We start from the raw sequence: 26,041 nt of genomic DNA, 5'->3' as shown, positions 1-26,041 counted from the left end.
CTACAAAAAGGCAAGAAAAAGCAGCACTCTTCCAGGAGACAAAGATATCATCAGAAGAACACTCACATGTGACACAGATGTTGCTGTCTCTCAGGAATTTAACGAAAATTATGTTGGGAATTCCCTGATTATCCAGTGGTTAGGACGCTTCATGCTCACTATGAAGGGCCCAGGTTCAACCCCTGGTCAGGGATCTAATAGCCTGCATGCCAGGCAGCTAAAATGAAATACTGTGATGGAAAAGGTGGACAACATGCAAGATCAGATGGATAATTTCAGCAGAGAAATGGAAACTGTAAGAGAGAATCAATTGGAAATGTTAGAAATGAAGAACATAGAGGTAAAAACTGTCTTTTATGGGCTTATCAGTAAAGTTGAGACAGCTGAGGAAAGGAGATAGATCAATAGAAATTATCCAAACTGAAACACAAAGAGGAAAAAAAGAAAAAATATAGAATAGGGCATCTAAGAGCTGGGGGACATCATCTGCTCTAGTATACATTTAATTAGAATTCTAGAAGAAGACAGAAAGAACAAGTCAGGAGAAACATTTGAGGAAATAATGGTTGAGAACTATCCATATGTAATTAGACACCAAAACCACAGACCCAAAATCTCAGAAAACACCAAGCAGAATAAGTACATACACATCCACAGATATCTATGCATATCGTATTCAAACTGCTGAATACAAAAGAAAAAGAGAATCCTGAAAGCAGTGCCATACAGGGCATTATTTTTTTTTACAGAGGAGCAAAGATAAGAATCATAGCAGACTTCTCATCAGAAGAAGAAATTTGAAAAGAGAAATACATATAAACTGGAAAACAGAAATGCTGCAAGAAAGAAAAAAGAAATCTGTCAACCCAGATTTCTATATCCTGCAAAAAAAAAAAAAATATTTCCAGTCGAAAAATGATGCAGAGTTATAGGCAAGAATAAGGGGACCAAGGAAGGATGGTGAGGCACCCAGGCACTAAAAACACGGAACCACCATTACCAGCCCTCGGACTGAAGGGCAAGGCAGGGAAGTAACAAGATGTTGTTACTAAAGCCCAGTGGGAGTTGCAGCCATGTAGAAGGCATCTGGTAGGAGCTGTAATTTGGGGTGTATGCATCCATTATTAGAAATATGGGACCAAAGGAGATAGAGAGTAGGGAAAACTCCTCTTGACCTGCAGTCTCTTACCACTGCCTACCATTGGCTGTACTCAACCAGAAGCAAGCCTGCAAGGGAAGGCCCCAGGGACGCAGTCTGCAGAGGTCAGCCCGTCAGGGCACAGAGAAGGGTAGAAAATGAGTCTGAGGAGGGAAAAGAATAAACAGCACAGCCACTGACTGGCTCTGTGACACTGTTCACATAAATGGCAGAGCAGCCAGGGTTCAATCTCAGATCTACCTAAGAACTTTCTAGCAGATGCATGGCCTCAAATATAACATCAATGAGAGATAAGACCTACGGAGAGAGGGTGGGCCAGATCTTACAAATCCTGAAAGCTACAATTCATTGTTGGGAGTTAATTCTATGGGAAATGGGCAGCAAGGACAAATTTTTATTGCAGAGCCAACAAGGAGCCTGCCTCTGCTGCAGTTTTGGAGTAGTTACTGGTTTAGTGATGCCACTCTGTTACAGAGACCTGAGGTCAAGGGATCTATTGGTGTGCGTGGGCTGTGAACTGTAATTATTTACAGAGAATACAGGGGCCATTTCCTCTTGTTGATGATAGTGGTGTTTGGAACAGTCATAGATGAAATTCCTAAAAAATCAAATCTTTATTTTCCAACTAAAAAGTGCCTGATCAGCAAAAAGTTTACTATCAGAAAGGCAATGTAGCATTTTCCTCACCGAGCGCATGTAGTGAAGTGGATCAAGGTGTGAAGTATTGAGTGTGAAGAAGAAACATTTGCAGTATGTGTGAAGATAGCTTCTAGTGGTCCTCTTCTGAGAGCCAAGTTTGCAACCACTCTATGAATCTTCTGTGTGTGTTCTTTCTCTGTAATCCAAAGATGCTTTGGGAAAACAAGTGAAGAAAAGTCGGTGGGGGAAGTAGTGAGAAACCAATCACCTGGCTGTCTCCATCACACCCCCAGCTGGGGGCTGAGCATCACTGTAGAGTCAGCTGTAGTGGAAGCAAAGAAAAGCATCTCGAAGAGAAAGTTTTCCATCTTCTTTACACACTTCAGAGTTCCAAGCACAATCTTTTCTTTTACATAGTTGAACACAAACGGTTTGGTTTGTAACAGCATCATCTTTCCAGGAAGCTTGATGAAAGAACACAGGCTTTAAGATCAGACAGACCTGACAGAAACTATATGCCTCTGTTAGCCATGTGATCTTAAGCAAGTTATTTATCTTTTCTGAGCCTCAGTTTCATTGGTTGTGAAATGATGATAATCATGTTCACCTCCAAAGATGGCTGTGAGCACAGTGCTCAATACCTAAAATGTACTATATGAATATTAGTGTACTTTCCCTTCCTCATACAGAAGGTAAAGGGTAACAGGGGTGGAGTTCTTAATTATTCTCATCCTAGGTCTTGAATAAACAATAATATCTACTATTCCTTCACTCATCCAAGAAATATATACTGAGTGCCTTTTACATGCTGGGTCCTGCAACAGGCACTAAGAATAAAAACAAGGTCCCTGCTTTCATGGAGCTTATATTCTAGTGGTAAAAGAGAGACAACAAACAGGTAAGCAAGTAAACAAGATGCTAAGTGAAAACAGTAAAATAAGATAATGCAGGGGTCCCCAACCTCCAGGATCTAATGCCCAGTGATCTGAGGCAGAGCTGATGTATTCATAGTAGAAATAAAGTGCACAATCTGTATAACATGCTTGAACCATCCTGAAACCATCCCCTGCCCCAAGTCTGTGGAAAAGCTGTCTTCCACGAAACTGATCCCTGGTGCTGAAAAGGTTGGGGACTGCTGATTGATGTGATCAAGATGGGAGGACCCATCAGAAAGGGTGACCAGAGAAGGCCTTGCTGAAATAATAACATTTGAACTAAAACATGAGTAATAAAAGGAACTAGCCCTATCAAGGTTAGAAGGAAGAGCATTCCCAGCAAAGGAACCAGTCAGCATGAGCACCCCAAGCCTGGTTTGAACGTGTTCAGAAGCAAATGGAATGGAAGGCAGAAAGTATGAAGGGGTAGGCTTCAAGGTGAAGTTGGGAAAAGCAGGAAAATAAAGAATGAGCAGATCATTCCACCTACACTCACTCATTCACATTATTGAGCATCTACTCTATGGAAAATTCTTCAAGAGATAGGAATACCAGACCACCTGACCTGCCTCCTGAGAAATCTGTATGCAGGTCAAGAAGCAACAGTTAGAACTGGACGTGGAACAACAGACTGGTTCCCAAATTGGGAAAGGAGTACGTCAAGGCTGTATGTTGTCACCCTGCTTATTTAACTTATATGCAGAGGACATCATGAGAAATGCCAGTCTGGATGAAGCACAAACTGGAATCAAGGTTGCCAGGAGAAATATCAATAACCTCAGATATGCAGATGACTCCACCCTTATGGCAGAAAGCGAAGAAGAACAAAGAGCCTCTTGATGAAAGTGAAAGAGGAGAGTGAAAAAGTTGGCTAAAAACTCAACATTCAGAAAAATAAGATCATGGTATCTGGTCCCATCACTTCATAGCAAATAGGCGGGGAAACAATGCAAACAGTGAGAGACTTTGTTTTCTTGGGCTCCAAAATCGCTGCAGATGGTGACTGCAGCCATGAAATTAAAAGACGCTTACTCCTTGGGAGAAATGTTATAACCAACCTAGACAGCATATTAAAAAGCAAAGACATTACTTTGCCAACAAAGGTCCGTCTAGTCAAAGCTATGGTTTTTCCAGTGGTCGTGTACAGATGTGAGAGTTGGACCATAAAGAAAGCTGAGCACTGAAGAACTGATGCTTTTGAACTGTGGTGTTGGAGAAGACTCTTGAGAGTCTCTTGGACTGCAAGGAGATCCAACCAGGCCATTCTAAAGGAAATCAGTCCTGAATATTCATTGGAAGGACTGATGCTGAAGCTGAAGCTCCAATACTTTGGCCACCTGATGTGAAGAACTGACTCATTGAAAAAGACCCTGATGCTGGGAAAGATTGAAGACAGGAGGAGAAGGGGGTGACAGAGGACGAGATGGTTGGATGGCATCACCGACTTGATGGACATGAGTTTGATCAAGTTCCAGGAGTTGGTGATAGACAGGGAAGCCTGGTGTGCTGCAGTCCATGGGTCACAAAGAGTCGGACATGACTGAGCAACTGAACTGAACTCTATGCCAGGCACTCCCCTAAGTTCTAGGGATACATCAGTGACTGAACAAAGGCGCTTCCCTCAGGGAGTTGACAGTCTAGTGAGGGCTATCTCATGGGGTCCCGCAGTCGCTGGAAGGAACTGGCATTGAAATATGTTACCTTGTTTGATCTTCACAGTATCTCCCTGAGATGGGTATTATTACCCACGTCTTAGAGAGGAGAATTCAGAGGCACACAAAGGTTACGCTATATAACCTGCCTGAAATAATACCATTTGTGGTGGGGGTTTGATGGTTGGCAGGGACACAGAACTGAGTGCCAGCCCTCTAGGGTTGCATTGCTGGCAAGTGTAGAGCCTAGATTCAAAGCCTAAACCACCTGGCTCCAAGGACCTTCCCACACTGACCTGTTCCTTCTGTTCTTCTGTGATAGGAAGAAAATTGGCCAGTAATTTAAGTAAAGCTGCAACAGATGTATCCAAGCCATTGTCCAGAAGTTGTCCCTCATGGGGCCAGAATCCAGGCACTGCTGCAGACAGAGACCTGTCTCCAGCATCCTGCTGGGAAGCAACTGCATCCTTTCCCTTCGCAACTGGGTAGCAGGAAGAGAAAAGGATGCACGGAGGCGGCCACAGGGCAAAGGTCACGGTCCGGAGAAAGGGTAGCCCCAGCTCCTCCCCGCAGAGGCAGAAGCAGCAGCGTTTGGATGGGATAATCTCAGGAATTGATCAGGTGGCGGAGAGAGCCAGTGGCATTTCTCAAGCTCCAGAAAGTGCTGAAATGAGTGAACAAGAGACAAGAAAATTCTATAAATGGGCTGTGCTGTTTGATGTTCATTTAATTAAGACATTCAGTCCTTCTAATGGAAAACATGAGGAGTGGAAATTACTGCTTTTTGGCCATCTCCTAGAAAGCCAGATCTTGATGGCATGCGGCCTTTTCATCGTATCATCTTCGGGCTCAATTTAATTATGTATTACAGGCCACCTTCGATAATAATTACAATTGTCTGGCTTTATGCAAAGCCTCTTTCTAGCTTGGAAGCTAAAACTCTGGGGAGATGCCTAAGGAGATAGCTCAACTATCGTTTAGTGAAAGTGGTTGTTTCCATATTTGTGCATTCAGCAGATGTTTATCAGGGACGTACTATGTGTCAGGTCTCTGTAGGTCCTGCAGGGGGTGGCATGTTAGTGAATCGTGGTCTCTGTTCTCTGAAGAAGCAGGAAAGAGGCCTCGCACATGCAATCCTGCATTCATTTATCTGTTTGGCCACCATCCCCTGCTCATCTCTCTCCTAGCCCCTATGCTAGGGAAGCTGAGATGAACCAAAGGCCAGTCCTTCAGGGTCCCGTGGCTGGCAAATGCTGGAATCCAGATTCCCAGCCTGACTGTCTGACCTCACAATCCTGTCCTGGCTCAGGCGCTCCAAGGCCAAAGCTAGAGACAAGTTGTACATCAGCTGTTGTGATGCAGGGGGCACATTCCAGAGGATCACTGGGAGAAGACGGGATGGGGAGACTTGTAGGTGGTGGCGTTTGAGTAGGGCCTTGATAGAAGTAGCATCAAGGTGACATGAAATTCTCCAGACAAGAATACTGGAGTGGGTAACCATACCTTTCTCTAGGAGATCTTCCATACCGAGGGATCAAACCCAGTTCTCCTGCATTGCAGGCAGATTCTTTACCATCTGAACCACCAGGGAAGCCCAATGAATAATCTATCAAGTCAAAATTGTAAGACTCCAGAACTCCTTTTTAAGTATTTTGCACGGTGTAATAAAATCTTTTTTATCCAGTTAGGCCAGGAAATTAGATTAATAAAGAGCATGTACATGGATCATAGGTGTTCAAAGAACCATACTAGAACAGCATACCCATCCCGTGAAACTGTCAGACTGAAACGGATCTTCCTGTTACCTTCCAAGATGGCTGGGGATCTGACAGCACTCAGCTTACTCATAGACTGCAGTTAAAGGGAAGATGATCAGGACAAAGGTGGGGTTTTTTTGTTGGGGGGTTGGGAAGTTAGAGAGCAGGGAGTCTTGATTTTTGGCTCAAAAATTTGGGATGCTCTGGTGATATTTGGCCTACAGGTTGTTATTGGCAGATGTCCTCTAAATGAGACACTTCTAAAATTACCAGCAATTTAAAAAGTCCTCTTCCCCAAGGTGGCCATGCTCATGAGGCATTACTTGCCTTGTCACAGCACTTTTCTTTTCTTCTTCTTCTTCTTCTTTTTTAATGTATGTATTTGGCTGGGGTCTTAGTTGCAGAGCTGGTGGACTCAGTAGCTGCGGCACATGGGCTTAGTCGCCCCTGGGTACATGGGGTCTTAGCTCCCCGACCAGGGATGGAACCCACGTCCACTGCATTGCAAGGCAGATTCTTTACCACTGGACCACCAGGGAAGTCCCGTCACAGCACTTTTCTGATGATGAAAATCATCCATGTTAATTATTAAAAATCTTGAGACTATAAAATCCATATAAAGAAGCAACTAAAATCCCCTGTAATTCTACCTCCCAGAGATAGCCGCTGTAAACATTTTTGTGAAATTCCTTCCTGTTCAAATTTCCAGCAGCCATAAAGGGCTAAAAAGCACACCAGCCTCTCCCAGAGTTAAGGGGAGCAGAGATGTGAGTTCCTCCAGGTGAAAGAGGCCTTAAGACAGACAGTCTAGATCTTTAACCTGAGACCACCCGCAGCGGTCTCTCAGAGTCATGCCCTCACCCACTCTGAGGGGCACTCTGCACCTCTCACCCTCCATTCCAAGTCAGGCCTCATCACTGCTCTCTGCTGAGCCAGACTGAGCCTCCCCTTACAAGAACCTGACTCGGTACAAAGAGAGAAAAATGAGAGAATCGTGACAGGAAACAGTTTTCCAAACCCTTTAACTGCCTCTGAAAGTGAAAATTGCTCAGTCATGTCTGACTCTTTGCAACCCCATGGACTGTACAGTCCATGGAAGTCTCCAGGCCGGAATACTGGACTGGGTAGCCTTTCCCTTCTCCAAGGGATTGTCACAACCCAGGGATCAAACCAAGGTCTGCCGCATTGCAGGCAGATTCTTTACCAGCTGAGCCACCAGGGAACTGCCTCTCAGAGAACCCAAAGGACTGATACATCTGCACAGCCTTGCCCCACCACCCCCAGGCCTGAGGTTTATGGTTGCAACCCCTGCTTTTCTTGCCATCATGGAAAGGGCATCCATTCGCCTTCCTCAGACCTCAGCACCAAAGATTCAGCTCTCCCAAAGCCGTTTGGCCCTCCCCCTAAAGTCAGTCTCCAGTCAAGGACTGGAATGATTCACTCAAAAGACCTTCACCAACACCTCCTCTGTGACTGACTGTGCCCGGGACCATTACCATTCCGTGATCAGTACCAGCCAGCCCTGGGGACAGAAAGAGCAGGCGGATGGCAGAACCCACACAGCATCCAAATCTGACCTTGAGCAGAAAATTGCTCCATGAAAGCCAGCCTGGTCTCACCTACCAAGTCGCACCTGAAACCATAGGAGCTGCAGGAACCCAAGGGCCCATCAGGAAGCCAGGCCCAGCTGAAGGACTCAGGAGAAGAGCCAGGATGGAGCTGAACTTTCAGGCCTTTCATTTTACCATAGTTAAAACCCTTTGCTCAGGCGCCCAGAGAACAGCTTTACCCCAGTATTAAAAGCTGAGCAGGAAAAGAAGTCCAGTAGGAGACCCAAAGTACATGAGGGAGACATGTACAGCTAAACCTACACCGCAAGCTTGAGCCTGAGTAGAAGTCAGAAATATTGGCACCTGGGTGAAGAACTTTATCCCCATTCACCTGCACACATGCTAAGTCACTTCAGTCGTGTCCAACTCTTTGTGATCCCATGGACTGTAGCCTTCCAGGTTCCTCTGTCCAGGGAATTCTCCAGGCAAGAACACTGGAGTGGGTTGCCATGCCCTCCTCCAGGGGATCTTCACCATGCAGGGATCGAACCTGTGTCTCCTGCATTGGCAGGCAGGTTCTTTACTACTAGCACCACCTGAGAAGCCCATCCCATTCACACGCAAGTCCAGAAAGGCTCTTCAAACCTACCTGTTAGTAGCCTACTCCCTGCCATCTGCCAGATGTAGCAGGTAAGAGAGCACATGCCATGGACACTTGCAAATAAGATGGTCTGGAAACACTCTCTGAAGACAGAGAAGCAAGGGTCAGCTTGGAAGCAGAGAGATCTAAGTTTAAATTTCGACTCTATCACACTTAGCTGTGTGACCTGAAGCAAGTGACTTCACTTTCTGAGTGTCCTCCAAAAACAAGCTAATATATGTCTTTTAGACTAGTTGTGAGGGTTAAGGGAAAGAATATATGAAAAGCACTAGCACCATATCTGAATGCCATAGTGTGGGTGTTGAATAATTTTAGGTTATTTCTTTTATCATCAGGAGAATGGGAAAGAGAATTGAGAGTCACTTGTGATGCTTTAGAAAGACCACACCAGAGCAAAACTGTGGGTTTTGAGTGCCACTTGGTGCCAGATGTGAAATCTAGATGTGAAGGGGCTGCGGGAGCCCATCTGTCTAGCCCCCTTCTGTGGCAACAGAATCCTGGTCTGAATTCAAAGTCCCCTTTTCCCAGGCTCTGTGGCTTCCTAGGAAGCCCCATCTGTAGTGCTGGTCAGGAGAAACCTGCTTAAGCAGTTCTTGTGGCGGGGGTGGGGGAGGTGGAGGTTTGAGAAGGTATTCAAGCATCCACTTTGACTCCTTGCCTCTGGGAGTCGCCCAGCTCTAAGACCCTGGATCATCCATCTCAGGTGTGTGTGTGTGTGTGTGGTGTGTGTGGTGTGTGTGTGCACACATGCATGTGCTAAGTCATGTCCAGCTCTTTGTGGCCCCATGTGAACTGTGTGTAGCTTGCCAGGCTCCTCTATCAGTGGGATTCTCCAGGCAAGAATACTGGAATCGGTTGCCACTTCCTCCTCCAGGGGATCTTGCTGACCCAGGAATTGAACCCACGTCTCTTAGGTCTCCTGCATTGGCAGGCAGATTCTTTACCACTCGTGCCACCTGGGGCACCATCATCTGGCTCTTAGTGAGTGAGTATTAGTTCATAGCAACAGGGCACTTCCACACATTGCTCACAGGAATCCTGGAGAATTAGGCAAGGAAGACTCAAGAGAGAGAAATTGTCTGCCTGCAGTTGAATATCAGCAGGTGGAGTTGTGTCTAAAGAGATGTTGGAGACATGAAAATGTATCTGAGCAGAAAGAAAAGTGGAACATGCAAAACCATGACATAAGGTAGGAAATGCCAGGCTGCAGCAATGGCACCATTATATCTCTGTTACTCAGAGCCACCCCTTGGTTTTCAGGTATGACAGCTTTGGCCGCCTGACAAATGTGACCTTCCCGACTGGCCAGGTGAGCAGTTTCCGAAGTGATACAGACAGCTCAGTGCACGTCCAGGTGGAGACCTCCAGCAAGGACGACGTCACCATAACCACCAACCTGTCTGCCTCCGGAGCCTTCTATACACTGCTGCAAGGTAAGCCAGCCGGGGGCCTGGGGACTTGGAGACAGTGGGGTGGGGAGGCCCCCTTTGCAGGAGGATGGCACGAGAAACAAGCTGCTACTACTGCAGCTGCCCAAGAACAGAAAAGCATGACAACTGGTTTCTCACTGTATCACCACCTAATTTGCAAAACACACCAGCCTGAGCCCTGTAGAGTCTCTCCCCCAAGCTTTAGAGTAATATTTCATTGTCTCATCCCATTATCAGCAGAACAAAGGGTAGAGAATCCATTAGCTACTAATCCAGGTGACCTCGCTATTCTGCCATTCCAGTGGCTTCCAGATTAAAGACTGACTCTCACTCTGGTGCCTGGCGAGGACAAAGGACAAGAATAATTACACCTAATTATGAAAGGGATTTGGGCCTTGGAGAAGGCCTCCCTGAATCTCGGGTGAGACTGCCTTGTTCCTCTTCTAGGACTCTATGGAGAAGAGACCCTTCTCTGCGTCCATCAAATAAACCCTGATATGAGTTGATCTTTTAGCTTCAGATAAATCACAAAGAAGTAACTTTGCTGTGAATTGTTTGCCATGATTGTTCTCATGGGGCGTGGTGACCCAAAGTAGAGGTTGTAGCTTTGTTGGACTTAGTAAGCAAGAAAGAAAAGAAGGGGTCACTAGGGAAAGTCTTATTTGATGTTTTTCCCTGGCATACTCCCCAAAGCTTTGACACAAAGCTGTAAAAAGAGTCTTGGTCTGAGAGTCAGAGCCCCAAATTCTAGTCCTGACTCTGCCACCCCATCACCGTGGCCCTCAAGTTTCTACTCTGGGGAAAGAAAGCAAGCTAGAGCCATGTTGGATGGTGCCCGGCAGTTCCAGGGCAGACACACTGGGCCCTTGCACCTGCTGTACCAGCTCCGGAGTGGACTGGGTGGAGTCAGTCTTCTCTGATCCTCAGTTTCTGGGTCTGGGAAATGGGGCTGAATTACAAGTCCTGCCTCCTAGGGTTGCTCAGTTTCTTCAGACAACAAACACAGAGGGACTGGCATGGGCTAGGCACATAGTACTGCTTAGGAAGTACTTGTTGGATTAATTAACTGATTAACAGGCACTTTGATTTACTGTAAGAGAATAACCATGTATTTCCACAACCATTTTTACCCCAACTGTAGTCCTATGCCTTTAACAAAACTCAAAGAACAGTATCAGTTTCCAGTCAAAGAAAGAGAAATTAAGCCCTGGAATTCCTTCTTCACCAAGCACCTTTAGCAGTGGGTTGGGATAGATTCTAGGTATTTATGTGCCAACTGGGTTATTCCCAAGAAAAGGTACCAATTCCTGGTCAGCCAGAACCCTGGCTGACCAAGGATGAGAGGGCAGCTTATGACACACAAACATCTTATCCTTCAAACCTGTTTACTTCCCTGTGGTTAAGAATTGCCTCCTCTGCTCCATACGTCTAAGCTGGCCTGTAGCATTTTTCTCAAAAGTTGACGCAGACCTTCTAATATTTAGACAACTTTTAAAAATTCAAAAGTGGCACATCTCCTCAGTTTTAAAATGTACCATCAATTTAATAACAACTTCTCAGTTGGAGGGGGCCAGGAGACGCACTGCTCAAAATCCATATGAGGACTTAAGACACATTCCAATTTCAGAAACATTAAAATGTGAAAAGTCCATCTCAGAATCCAGGAAAGCTGATACCTCTTTTTCCTCTTTGGTACCTCTGCCAAGCTCTCTTTCCTCATTTCGTACCAGGCTCAGATGCTCGGTTTTGCAGCCGTTTCAGTAGAGTCTTTGTCAAAAAAGCTCGTTCAGTTTCATCTTATATCTGAACTATGGGAAGAAATAAGAAGCAGCTACTAATGAGCAGCAGTCTTGGGAAGTCACAGCTCACATTAAACGGGGATCGTTTGAGATGGGGCCTCTGCAGATGCTGTTCCAGCCACAGGCACCATTAATGGACATATGTGGATTCAGCAAGGAACAGCTTTAAAAGATAAATTGACACAGGCTTTCTCACTGTTCAAAGGGAGTAAAATACAGATTGTCAGTGAATAATGCATGGCAAGTTTGAGGCAGATTTTAGAATTCTGCATGTGTGGGCGAGAGAAGGGGAGAAAGATGGTGGGGGGAGGGAGTAGGAGGGAGAGAGGCCGATCTGGTGCCATCCTCACAGGAAAGATTCAGTGAGGGTTTCCTGCAGAAACCGCTGTATCCTCATTGCTTGACACAGCCCAGTGTATATCTAGTCTGATCCAGCAAATGTTTACTGAGCACATGTGAGAATAACAGCGTTAGCTAACATTTTGAGCACTTATTCTGTGTGAAGTATATTTTTAGTATTTTATATTCATCATCCTTTTTAAATCCTTACAACAACCCTCTGAGGTATGATTAATATCTCCATTTTTCCAAATGAAGATAATGAGGCGTCGAGAGGTTAAGTGGCTTATCCAAAGTCACACAACTAGTAGGTATTTAGACCCAGACAGATAGGCTCTAGGACACATTCTCTTAAGCAAGAATCTGCAGGCAAAGGGGAGCTATGGAAGGACCATTATAGGTACTAGAAAAGTTCAGTCTGACAAGTGTGTGAAATGGGGCAGAGGAGATGAAGGAAAGATGATGAAAGATGGACATGACAGTGACCAGCACAGCACCCGACACACGCAACTAGTGATCACTAACATTTATGTAACATACACTAGAGGCTCAGCGCTCTTCTCAAATCTTCACGGTCATCCTCCCACTTAATCCCGAGAGGTAACTGTACAACTATTATCCCTAATGTGTAGATAAAAAACAGAGGCCTGAAAGCTTAAGGAATTTGCCCAAAGTCTTGCAGAAAGAGAGCAGCAGAGGTAGGACTTGAGTCCAGGCGGTCTAGCTCCAAAGTCTGTGCTCTCAGGCTCTGTGCAATAGTACTTTTCACTATTTACTACGTTATGACCAACATAGACAGCATATTAAAAAGCAAAGACATTACTTTGCCAACAAAGGTCTGTCTAGTCAAGGCTATGGTTTTTCCAGTGGTCATGTGTGGATGTGAGAGTTGGGCTGTAAAGAAAGCTGAGTGCTGAAGAATTGATGCTTTTGAACTGTGGTGTTGGAGAAGACTCTTGAGCGTCCCTTGGACAGCAAGGAGATCCAACCAGTCCATCCTAAAGGAAATCAGTCCTGAATATTCATTGGAAGGACTGATGCTGAAGCTGAAACTCCAGTACTTTGGCCACCTGATGTAAAGAACTGACTCATTTGAAAAGACCCTGATGCTGGGAAAGATTGAAGGTGGGAGGAGAAGGGGACGACAGAGGATGAGATGGTTGGATGACATCACCGACTCAATGGACATGAGTTTGAGTAAACTTCAGGAGTTGGTGATGGAGGGAGGCCTGGCGTGCTGCAGTCCATGGGGTCGCAAAGAGTCGGACACGACTGAGCAACTGAACTGAACTGAAGTGTTTGAAAGTTCATTCACTCACGGAGTGGTGAATCTCTGTACCACTCAGCTGCGTGACCACTGTTGAGACCTAGAAAGAGGCTACGGGAGGGGGAGGCTTTCGTTCTAACCAGAGGAACAAGGGAAGCTTCTGGAAGAGATGACGTTTACACAGAGCCTTGAAGGAAGGGCTTGGACTCGAATTTATTAAACAGAGGGACCGTGCAGACAGAACCAGCAGCTGACAAAGGGCAAGAGGAAGGTGACTGCCGTGAAAACTCAGGTTTTTCCATTTTTAGAAAAGAACACATTGTGCATTTTACAGCTGAAATTTGCTTTTTCTCCAGAAGACTCTATTAGCTAAAGATCCTAGTTAAAAATCAGGTTTAAAATTTCAAAATTAAGTCTACTTTTAATTCATTGTCATATATATACATACATGTCTTATACACACATTTATGTTGATATATGACAGTGATTTAAAACATATATATTTGGCATTCTATCACTGACTTACATTTTGGAGCTATTTTTCACCTTATTGTAAAGAGTGTTGTTACCTTAGTGGGAAAGCCTTAAAAACGTTCAACCCTTTGCTCTAGAAGTCTTACTTTTAGGAGTCTATTTTGATTAAATGACTCAACTGAAGACATTGATTTATCCAAAAAGTATATTTTTAATAAAGACGTAATTCACATACTATAAAATCCACTCTATTAAACAGTAAAATTCAGTGGTTTTCAGTATATTTACAAGGTTGTGCAACCATTGCCACTATCTAATTTCAGAAAAATTTTTATCACCCCCAAAAGGAAACTCCATAGTCATTAGCAGTCATACCCCATTCTCCCTTTCCCTCACTACTTTCTCTCTACAAGTTGGCCTTTGCAGACATTGCATATATATGGACTGATTCATATAATATCTGGCCTTTTGTGCCTGACTTCTTTCACTTTAGCATAATGATTAACAGATATTTATTTGCAGTGTTGTAATCGTGCAAAACTGGAAATAATCAGAATATCTATTTGAGGACCGATCAAATAAGTTCTGATATTTCCATATAATGCAATAGCATACAGTCATTAGAAAAAATGTTATGAACATATTCAACAATAAAATAACAGCAATCAGTAAAAACTCTATAAGCAGCCATTTTTAACCATAAATGTATTCAGAAATATTGTGAAATCTGGGAATATACCAAAATATTTACAGTAGTTTCCTTTGGAGATTGAGCTCACGGACCTCCATATATTTTTCTAGTGTTCTTCAATGACAGTGTCTTGTTTCTGTGGTCAGAAACGTAAGCACATTTGAAGACCACACCTCTGCCTCTGCTGTACAGCTCTGTCCCTCCTCAGCCCCCTTAAACAGAGTCGCCCCTCATCTGTCCCTCAGACCAGGTCCGGAACAGCTACTTCATCGGGGCCGATGGCTCCCTGCGGCTGCTGCTGGCTAACGGCATGGAGGTGGCCCTGCAGACAGAGCCCCACCTGCTGGCCGGGACCGTCAACCCCACCGTGGGCAAGAGGAACGTCACGCTGCCCATCGACAACGGCCTCAACCTGGTGGAGTGGCGGCAGCGCAAGGAGCAGGCTCGCGGCCAGGTCACTGTCTTCGGGCGCCGGCTTCGGGTGAGGAAGGCTTCCCAGCAGGGGTGGCTGAGTCCCGGGGCCCAGGGAGGAGGCGGACTCAGCACTGGGCTCTGACACTAGGGGAGAAGGTGCTCCTAGGCCTCCGTTTCTTCATCTGCAAAAGGGAACACGTTAAGCAAGTGCACGTAATCAGGGTCTCATGTATTTTTCACTTGTGCTAGAGAAACGATCACTGGCTTGACGTTAGTCAGTTCTGAGTTGGGTTTCCAGCTTCTGCATTTGGGCAAATCCATGACCTCGTAAAGCCTCAATTTCATTATCCATAAAATGGGGACGATGAAACCAATTTACAAGTTGCTATAATGATTAGAAATAATACATAAAGTGTCTCATATGGAATCTGGCACATAAAAGTAGTCAGTAATACCTATTCTAGTTGTCATTGTTATTCTTATCACACATGGCTAACATGCATGAAGATTCAGTTTGGCTCTTTGGACCCTAAGCCACATTCTCCTTCCAGGCAGAGTTATCCTTCCTTAGTGAGCAAAACAACTCCACCGTGGCTGTCACTGCCAGGGGGCTGGCTTCTGGAGTCTGGCATCTCAGAGCACTTTTCTGCGTGTGGATACCCAGAACAAGCACTTTCGCTGCCTCACTCCCATGTCTCTAGTGTGGCCTCTGCCCCAGGGCCAGATTACCTAGCTCCAGTTCCCTCCAGCTTCAGAAAGGCAGGCGATGAGGAGAGGGAAATGGAGGGCCCAGTCCTGACGTTCAGCACAGCACCTCGCAGACCGCACACAGGTGCTCCATGCAGCCTTGCTGAGCTGCAGGGCACCCCAGGACTGGGCCACATGTTCCTGATTCCTAAAAGCTTCAGAAACATCCTCATGCAACCTGGCTGGGGCTGTCTTGTACTGCACCCCACCCCACCCCTCGCCATTTCTCGCAGAGAAAGTTCATTTTTCATGTAGGAGGTAACCAGGGTCCAGAGAGAGGAGGGATTTTTTCCAGACTCGAATAGCTAGGCAGCAACTGGAAATACCCACCCTGCCTCATAGTGCCTTTCTCATAGCAGACAAGTATGTGACTGATTTAGTGTCACACAACTGGAGCCCAGAAGGGCTTCCTGTGGTCCTCAAGAATTCAACAACTATCTGATGTAGGAAGCAGCCTTCCACTCATTCCCCAAGGAAGGTCTAGCTGTCTTTGTTCTCTGTGGGACACTGTCTGCAGACTCACCGAGCCCCCTGTGTGAATTCTCCTGGAGTCCTTCACACACATCTGAGGCAATGGGCTAAGCAGAAGGCTTGACCCAGGTTTAATTCCTGCCTGGGGGCCACGTGTGTAGCCTTGAGCAGCTCCTCTGAGCTTCAGATTCCTCTGCAGAAACCAGATGATATTTTTGAAGCACCTAGCCCAGTGCTGGAAGACCCCAGGTGCTCAATAAAGAGCTGCCATTAGTGCTGTTAGGATTTCCTCTCTGCCGCGTGAACTGGACCAAAAGTTTCCCAGCCATTAACGGGTCTCTCTCCTAGGCTGAGATGAATGACGCTCCGGTCGGGTGGCCGCCACCTCCAAGTCCTCTCAAAATAAATGGCCACCCACAGTGGCGGCATGCAGAATGAGAATGTTAGCCGGGTGCACCTCCGCATAATGCAGTTCATTTTTTATACAACTGGGAACTTTTTTAATAAAGAAAGATGTAAAATAATCTCATTGCTGCCACTGCCGGGCACAGGAAGCATTATGCAGTTCCCCAGTGAGCTGCTTAATTCAATTTTATTAATTTTGCTGCAGAGGTGTAGCTCCTCTTCACTGGGGGCCCTCCATAGGGAGAGGGGAACCACTGACTGGGTGGTATAACCTTGTGGGGGAGTCACAAAGGACCTTCCCAAAGATGCTTTGAAAGGACCCCCATCATCACTAGTGGTATAGAACCTGCTTCTCCCTCTGCCCTCTCTGCAAAGAACACAGCTTCAGCCTCCAACACCTCTGATTTTTCATGGGAATTGTCTGCCATACTGTTTTTGCTTCTGCAGTTGTGTTTGATTACCCCTGGGAAAACCACCTTATTATAACCAGGCCATTCACAGCTAAAGTCGTCTCAGCAGCATCATTATAAATCCTGATTTTCAAGGCTTTAAAATTTGTTTGGGGAGACGAGTGAGACACACACATCTCTACTTCCTCTGAGAATTACCACAATCATTTGCTGTCATTTAATGGTTCCAGGCTCCTCTGTCCATAGAACTTTTCAGGCAAGAATACTGGAGTAGGTTGCCATTTCCTACTCCAGGGGATCTTCCTGACCCAGGGATCGAACTCATGTCTCCCGCATTGGTAGGCAGATCCTTTACCACTGTGCCACCTGCTGGGAGCAAATGTTCCAAAACCTAGGATGGTGTTCCCCAGGCGACCCACAGCCAGAGAAGGCCTCCCAGACTCACACACACACACTGCCTCCCAGGGCCTCCAGCAAGAAGAAGATGCCTTGGGAGCTAACTGAGGTGACCAGGAGGCCCCGATTGTGGTGGCAGAGGGCAGGAGAGACCCCACAGGGGATGGGGAGTCCAAGGCCCCAAGAAGGACCACAGATCATATGCTGGCATGTTGCAGTGGTGAGAGTCGAATCCAGGCCAGTCACTCACCAGTCACGGGATCTGGATCCTGTCCTTGACTGTGGTCTACCTGGTGTCAAACACAAGAGCAGCACCTGGCACATAAAATATGGGGTCAGGCACTGACTTGCTGGGCCCACGTGGCTGCTCCCTTTCCAGGAGGGAGTCAAGAAAGATCTGCCTTTCTCTCCTCATAAGGAGAATCACGTTAGGAAATTATATGGATCGCATATGCTACTATTTACCCAGACTCTGAATTGTCTTTATCCTCACAAAAGCTCTATGCAGTTGGCATGACTATTCCAATTTTACAGATGAGGAAACATGACGGAGCTGACAAATGACAGAGCCCCAATCCAAACCCTTGTCTGTTGTCACTCAGGACCTGTGCCGTCTCCTCTACTCAGGAGTTTCTCAGACCGAGTTCTCGATGTCTAGATTGACTCTCTGTCTCCTCCTACCCCCTTCTCCAGGTTCACAACCGGAACCTCCTATCTCTGGACTTTGACCGCGTGACACGCACGGAGAAGATCTATGACGACCACCGCAAGTTCACCCTCCGCATCCTGTACGACCAGACGGGGCGGCCCAGCCTCTGGTCACCCAGCAGCAGGCTGAACGGCGTCAATGTGACGTACTCCCCGGGGGGCCACATCGCTGGCGTCCAGAGGGGCATCATGTCTGAGAGGATGGAATACGACCAGGCGGGTCGCATCACATCCAGGATCTTTGCTGATGGGAAGACATGGAGCTACACATACTTAGAGAAGGCAGGTGTCTGTCTCCCTCCACCACTGGCCTTGCCATATAGAAGATCTTCATTCTGCTTGACCTAATTCCAGGCCTAGCCTGCTTACCTCGATGGGATAGATCTGACCCATGTGATCTCCAAAAGGAAAAGTTCAGGAAAATCTGCATCAAAGGGTCAGGGGCTTCCTGGGTGGAGTCTGGATGGATTATGGTGATGGTATGACAAGTGGGTGCTACTGGGGTGGGAGAATGTGAAAGTCCCACCTGATAGACGGGAGCTAGGCCCAAACACTATCTGGTCTTATGGAGCAGGATTTGGGGCCTGCTCCCAGGTCTAGGGTACCTGGTGTGACCTGGTCACAGAGAACAAGGCGGAAGCCAGAGGATCAGTATTAAGCAAAAGGTGCTTAATCCTGAGCGTCATACGCTACGAGTGGCATTAGGAAGTCTTTCTGCTTCAAATCAGGGTTCATTTCATCCTGTTGTTGTTCAGTAGCTCAGTCGTGCCCAACTTTTTGTGACTCCATGGACTGCAACACGCCGTGTCCTCCACCTTCCCTGCCCTTCACCATCTCCTGGAGTTTGCTCAAACTCATGTCCATTGAGTCAATGATGCCATCCAACCATCTCATCCTCTGTCGTTCCCTTCTCCTCCTGCCTTCAATCTTTCCCAGCATCAGGGTCTTTTCTAATGAGTAGGCTCTTTACATCAGGTGGCCAAAGTATTGGAGTTTTAGCTTCAACATCAGTCCTTCCAATGAGTATTCAGGGTTGAGTTTAAAATTTGATTGGTTGGATCTCCTTGCAGTCCAAGGGACTCTCAAGAGTCTTCTCCAACACCACAGTTTAAAAGCATCAATTCTTCAGCACCCAGCCTTCTTTATGGTCCAACTCTCACATCCATACATGACTACTGGAAAAACCATAGCTTTGACTATACAGATCTTTGTTGGCAAAGTAATTAATGTCTCTCTCTGCTTTTTAATACGCTGTCTACCCTGGTGGCTCAGAGGGTAAAGCATCTGCCTGCAATGTGGGAGACCCAGGTTCAACCCGTGGGTCTGGAAGATGGCCTGGAGAAGGAAATGGCAACCCACTCCAGTACTCTTGCCTAGAAAATTCCATGGATGGAGGAGCCTGGTGGCTACAGTCCATGGGGTCACAAAGAGTCGGACACGACTGAGCAACTTCACAACTTTACTAGGTTTGTCGTAGCTTTTCTTCCAAGGAGTAAGTGTCTTTTAATTTCATGGCTGCAGTCACCATCTGCAGTGATTTTGGAGCCCAAGAAAAGAAAGTCTCTCACTGTTTCCATTGTTTCCCCGTCTATTTGCTGTGAAGTGATGGGACCAGATGCCATGATCTTTGTTTTTTGAACGTTGAGCTTTAAGCCAACTTTTTCACTCTCTTCTTTCACTTTCATCAAGAGGCTCTTTAGTTCCTCTTTGCTGTCTGCCATTAAGGTGGTGTCTGCATATCTGAGGTTATTGATATTTCTCCTGGTAGTCTTGATTCTGGCTTGGGCTTCATCCAGCCTGGCATTTCACATGATGTACTCAGCGTAAAAGTTAAATAAGCAGGGTGACAAGATAAAGCCTTGAAGTACTCCTTTCCCAATTTGGAACCAGTCTGTTGTTCAATGTCCAGTTCTAACTGTTGCTTCCTGACCTGCATACAGATTTCTCAGGAGGCAGGTAAGGTGGTCTGGTATTCACATCTCTTGAATCTTGCAGTTTGTTGCGATCCATATAGTCAAAGGCTTTAGCATAATCAATGATGCAGAAATAGATGTTTTTCTGAAACTTTCTTGCTTTTTCTATTATCTAAAAGATGTTGGCAGTTTTATCTCTGGTTCCTCTCTGCCTTTTCTAAATCCAGATTGAACATCTGGAAGTTCTCGGTTCACATAGTGTTGAAGCCTAGCTTGGAAATTTTGAGCATTACTTTGCTAGCATGTGAAATGAGTGCAATTGTGCAGTAGTTTGAACATTCTTTGGCATTGCCTTTCTTTGGAATTGGAATGAAACTGACCTTTTCCAGTCCCGTGGCCACTACTGTGTTTTCCAAATTTTCTGGCATATTGAGTGCAGCACTTTCACAGCATCATCTTTTAGGATTTGAAATAGTTCAACTGAATTCCATCACCTCCGCTAGCTTTGTTTATAGTAATGCTTCCTAAGGCCCACTTGACTTCACACTCCAAGATGTCTGGCTATAAGTGAGTGATCACACTATCGTGGTTATCTGGGTCATTAAGATCTCTTTTGTACAGCTCTTCTGTGTATTCTTGCCACCTCTTCTTAATATCTTCTGCTTCTGTTAGGTCCATACCCTTTCTGTCCTTTATTGTGCCCATCTTTGCGTGAAATGTTCCCATAATATCTCTGATTTTCTTGAAGAGATCTCTAGTCTTTCCCATTCAATTGTTTTCCTCTATTTCTTTGCATTGATCACTTAGGAAGACTTTCTTGCTATTCTTGGGAACTCTGCATTCATTTCATCCTAGGAACTAGGAATCAGAAAAGGCCCCTAATCAAAAGTTGGTCTCAAAGAAGAGAAATGGTAATTTTGATGCCCAGATGTCTTTTGGCCTGTTACCTACTGACTTACTCATGAAACAGTCTGTATTTCATGCCACAGTTCTGATACCCAGATCCTGGCTTTGTGTTCTACACCTGGTCAGCTGTCCAGCCCCAGGCTCTGCTTGATCTGTGACCTATCTCCCCTACCCTGCAGCGTTCACATCTGCAAGAGTATTATTTGTGGTAGTGCTGAGAGATACCCTGAAGGTCATCCAACATGACCTGAAAATCTGAACCCACAGGGAAAGAATTTGCTCAGGGCCATACACTGAGTCTGTTATTAGAAACCAGGTTTCCCCATTCCCATCACAGCCCACCCTACCCCTGGGTGGGTGTATGACCTGTTACTATATAAACAACTATGCAAAACCTTAAATATCCTTCTCGGACATGTCTTATCCTGTAGGCCATAGGGAGTCAACAGAAGCTGTTTAGCAGGCAATAGACACTATCAGGGGTTTTCCAGGTAGCACTAGTGGTAAAGAATCTGCCTGCCAATACAGTTGGAGATAAGAGATGTGGATTCAATCCCTGGGTTGGGAAGATTCCCTGGAGGAAGGCACAGCAACCCACTCCAGTATTCATGTCTGGAAAATCCCATGGACAGAGGAGCCTGGAAGGCTGTAGTCCATAGGGTTGCACAGTCAGACATGACTGAAGTGACTTACATGCACACACACAGGCATCATCAGACTGTGTTTAACCATTCTTGCTTGAGTAGGAAGATTGAGAAGGAATCTGGAGCAAGGGAGCCAAGAGAGAGGCTGCTGCAGATATTTATACTTTAGGCCAGTTCTCCCAACCCCATCTCTACTGAAATCATTTCTATACCCCACAAAGGGGCAAATAGACAATGCTGCTCACCATAGGCAGGCCAAGGGTGGAAAGAAGGCCTTCTCTTAGCACATCTATACCCCATTGCATTCTCCTAGGGCACACTGGTTGGAAAGCTCTGGTTTGAGCATAACTTAGAAGAACCACCAGCTTTCTTGGCCTTTCATTCTTTTCCTTTCAGTCTGGGGCTCACAGACCTCCCCTTCCACCCCAGCACCCACCTCTCATCTCTCGGTTTTCCTCTTCCTCCAGTCTATGGTGCTGCTCCTCCACAGCCAGAGGCAATACATCTTTGAGTTCGACAAGAATGACCGCCTCTCTTCTGTGACCATGCCCAACGTGGCTCGGCAGACACTGGAGACCATCCGCTCAGTGGGTTACTACAGGAACATCTACCAGCCCCCCGAGGGCAATGCCTCAGTCATCCAGGACTTCACCGAGGATGGGCACCTCCTCCACACCTTCTACCTGGGCACCGGCCGCAGGGTGATATACAAGTATGGCAAGCTGTCCAAGCTGGCTGAGCTGCTGTACGACACCACCAAAGTGAGCTTCACCTACGATGAGACTGCTGGCATGCTAAAGACCATCAACCTACAGAATGAGGGCTTCACCTGCACCATCCGCTACCGTCAGATCGGGCCCCTGATCGACCGCCAGATCTTCCGCTTCACCGAGGAAGGCATGGTCAATGCCCGCTTTGACTACAACTATGACAACAGCTTCCGGGTGACCAGCATGCAGGCTGTGATCAACGAGACCCCACTGCCCATTGACCTGTATCGCTATGACGACGTGTCGGGCAAGACGGAGCAGTTCGGGAAGTTTGGTGTCATCTACTATGACATTAACCAGATCATCACCACGACGGTCATGACCCACACCAAGCACTTTGACGCCTACGGACGGATGAAGGAAGTGCAATATGAGATCTTCCGCTCACTGATGTACTGGATGACCGTCCAATATGATAATATGGGGAGAGTGGTGAAAAAGGAGCTGAAGGTGGGACCCTACGCCAACACTACCCGCTATTCCTATGAGTATGACGCTGACGGCCAGCTGCAGACAGTCTCCATCAATGACAAGCCACTCTGGCGGTACAGCTATGACCTCAACGGGAACCTGCACTTACTGAGCCCTGGAAATAGTGCGCGGCTTACCCCACTACGGTACGACCTCCGTGACCGCATCACCAGGCTGGGCGACGTGCAGTACAAGATGGATGAGGACGGTTTCTTGAGGCAGCGGGGCAATGATGTCTTTGAGTACAACTCAGCCGGCCTGCTCATCAAGGCCTACAACCGGGGTGGTGGCTGGAGTGTCAGGTACCGCTATGATGGCCTGGGACGACGGGTTTCCAGCAAGAGCAGCCAGAGCCACCACCTGCAGTTCTTCTATGCAGACCTGACCAGCCCTACAAAGGTCACCCACCTCTACAACCACTCCAGCTCTGAGATCACATCCCTCTACTACGACCTGCAAGGGCACCTCTTTGCTATGGAGTTGAGCAGCGGAGACGAGTTTTACATAGCTTGCGACAACATCGGGACGCCTCTTGCTGTCTTCAGTGGAACAGGCTTAATGATCAAGCAGATCCTGTACACGGCCTATGGGGAGATCTACATGGACACCAACCCCAACTTCCAGATCATCATTGGCTACCATGGTGGCCTCTACGATCCACTCACCAAGCTTGTCCACATGGGCCGGCGGGATTACGACGTGCTGGCTGGTCGCTGGACTAGCCCAGACCACGAGTTGTGGAAGCACCTTAGTAGCAGCAACATCATGCCCTTTAATCTCTACATGTTTAAAAACAACAACCCCATCAGCAACTCTCAGGACATCAAGTGCTTCATGACAGGTGAGGATCTGGGCTTATTCAGAGGGCAGGGACCTTGATTGCTCTGGTCATTAGGGCCATCTTTCTTGACAAAGCCAGTATGGTATAATGGGAAACATTGACTTTCTCTTAGAGTAGCATTTTCCAAAGTATTTTTGAAGAAACACTAGTTAAGAGAAATGATCTGTAAAAAACTGGTTTTGGTATCAAATCAGTTTGATAGGATAACCACCACCCCAAAATTTTCATGATCCTTTTCAGCTTAGGAAAGGCTCTGTGAAGTCTTGTAGCAAAGGGAACTGTTTCATATAATTTCATATAATTACCCACTGTTTTTCCAACTTGTTTAACCATGAAACTGCCCCTCCCCCCTTTTTTTTACCATGAAACTGTAATATCTCACTGGATGCATCCCTTGGGATGTATTTTGAGAGTTTCTGACCCAAAGATCAAGCTGGTTATGTGTCCCAGATAAACTGAGTGAAAGTATGACCAAAAAAAAAAACCACAAGAGAGAGAGAAACAAGAAATCAGTTCTCATATTTGGGATGATGTAAATGGAAAATTCAGACTTAGGAGACAGAACTAGAGGAAAGATCCATTATTTCTAAGCTATGACAGTCACAAAATTTACTTAACTTCTCTTTAATTCCAGTTTCCTGATCTATAAATTGAAGTTAGAATATCTACCCTGACTCTGATAAGTTAAATATGCATACTGTAAATCCTAGAGCAACTACTAAAAGGTAAAGCAGAGGCATAGCTCATCAGTCAATAGTGGAGATAAAATGAAGACTTAAATAATAATCCAAAGAAGGGAGGGGATGAGGGAGCAAAAGGAACAAAGAACATGTGGACAAATGGAAAAAAAAAAACCCTGGTGGTGAAAGGTTGTTGTTGAGCCGTGAAAGACGCCAAGATTCTTGGCCTCTGGAGAAGAGGAATTCAATCCCGGGCCAGTGATGACCTTGATCGCTCAGAGCTTTTGTGTAATAAAGCTTTATTAAAGTATAAAAGAGATAAAGAAAGCTTCTGACATAGACATCAGAAGGGAGCAGGAAGAGTGCCCCCCTGCTAGTCTTTAGCCAGATGTTTTATGTCTATTAGAAAGCTGTTAGTCAGATAAGAGAGACACCTCAAGGCTGACGGAGTTTCACCGGTCCCTGTCCCACAATATGCATTTTTGAGATAGGATGGCACGAGGTGTGTCATCCCTCAGCCATAAAACAATTGATGTGAATATTGGTTTGTTGAGCTATTATCAGCCCAAGGTTTGAGAAAAGGAAAAAAGTTAGTCTTAGGTGGAACCATTTTGAAGAGAGGCAAATTCCAAAGCAAATACATAGTTTCATTAACATAGCTTTAGAGAAACATTTCCGTAAGAAAAATGCATTGGTGAGCTCAAGGTTTGAGAAAAGTTAAGTTCAGGTGGAACCAGATGTCGTCATGGCAACACAGAATTTTAAGAGAAAAAAATCTGATGCTTGCAGCCTATTTCCTCCATTTGGAGACCCCTGGCCTTCCTCTCTGTTACCCTCTCAGTTGGATGGTTGCAGGGATGAAATGAGATATGTTTGATAATCTCCCTAGCACAGCTCATGGCTCGTGTTCATTCCCATTCCTCTACTATTCAATTTTAAAAGCGGGCTTTGGTCTTCACTACTGTGAAACCAACTTGAGTGTAAAGTGCCCCAGAGGTCACTCATGCCAGAAATGCCTCCAGCAGACTCCTCCCAGCAAGCAGCCACTGCCAGGTCAGACCTCACGAGCCAGAGAAGCTATGGGGATTCAGGACTGGTTAAAACCAGCTCCTTTTATAGAAGAGTATGTGTATTGGGCAAAAAGTTGGGCATGACAACTTTCCCCCTTTTTTGTCCTATGATACCACCCTCCTGCCCCATAATTTAAGGCCATTTCCTTTATCCAACAAGGGCCTCCTTGTTGCAGCCACTGTTTTAGGCACTGGGGATAGAAAGATGATCCCTGCCCTCCAGAAATTCACCCTGCACGAGGCCAGACAGACACACGCTGTGAAGTGTGAGAGGCCCATGATGAAGGTTTGCCGTGATGGTCAGTGAAACCATCAGGAGACATGTCAGGAGACACGGCTGATTCTGCCCAGGGAGCCGCTGATGCATGAGGTCCACTTACGAGTGGACTTTCACCAGGTGGTGAGAAGAAGGATGATCCAGGGAGAGCGGGTTGCACAAGCCAAAGTGCAGAAGGCAGCGTGTACAGCCTACATGAGTGCCCCTTAGGGATGTGGTAGCTTCCTGGGCCCTCAAACTTGGTGGCTCAGGCTGGACCTGTTTCTGCTGACAGAGGCCTAGAGGATTAGTCTTCTTTCAGAGAAGAATTCTAGATGGTCCTCTAGAGAGCTAAAGTCCCAAGAGTGGGCAGGAAGAGAGGACACAGTAGTAAGCAGATGAGATGAAAACCTCCTTGGGACCTGTGGACGCACAGGAATATCCCAGCAAGATTTCCCATCATTCACCATGCTCAGCTTGCTGCCAGCCCTAGAACATCTTAGTGGGTTGTGAGGATGTTCCCCTTACATCTGTCTGGATTAAGCTTGCCCTGTGCCTCATCCTCCAGTGAGCTTCCTGTGAGATG

The 26,041-nt window shown here is 46.2% G+C and overlaps 1 protein-coding gene across 1 annotated transcript in view; it reads left to right on the top strand.

Annotated features, from left to right (window-relative positions):
* Nucleotides 1-26,041, top strand: part of TENM4 (teneurin transmembrane protein 4) — an 848,025-nt gene that overhangs the window by 809,477 nt on the left and 12,507 nt on the right. Inside the window, exons 30-33 of the mRNA XM_081537618.1 lie at nt 9,614-9,786; nt 14,599-14,834; nt 17,890-18,186; nt 21,835-23,449. Coding sequence (XP_081393744.1) covers nt 9,614-9,786; nt 14,599-14,834; nt 17,890-18,186; nt 21,835-23,449 — 2,321 coding nt within the window. The remainder of the gene's footprint in view (nt 1-9,613; nt 9,787-14,598; nt 14,835-17,889; nt 18,187-21,834; nt 23,450-26,041) is intronic.

Source organism: Giraffa tippelskirchi, chromosome 10, assembly GCF_054371585.1.
Source record: "Giraffa tippelskirchi isolate mGirTip1 chromosome 10, T2T-mGirTip1v1.2.pri, whole genome shotgun sequence".
NCBI classification, from domain to species: domain Eukaryota; kingdom Metazoa; phylum Chordata; class Mammalia; order Artiodactyla; family Giraffidae; genus Giraffa; species Giraffa tippelskirchi.
The sequence above is the reverse complement of the archived record's forward strand: the minus strand, read 5'-3'. Positions and strand labels throughout refer to the sequence as shown.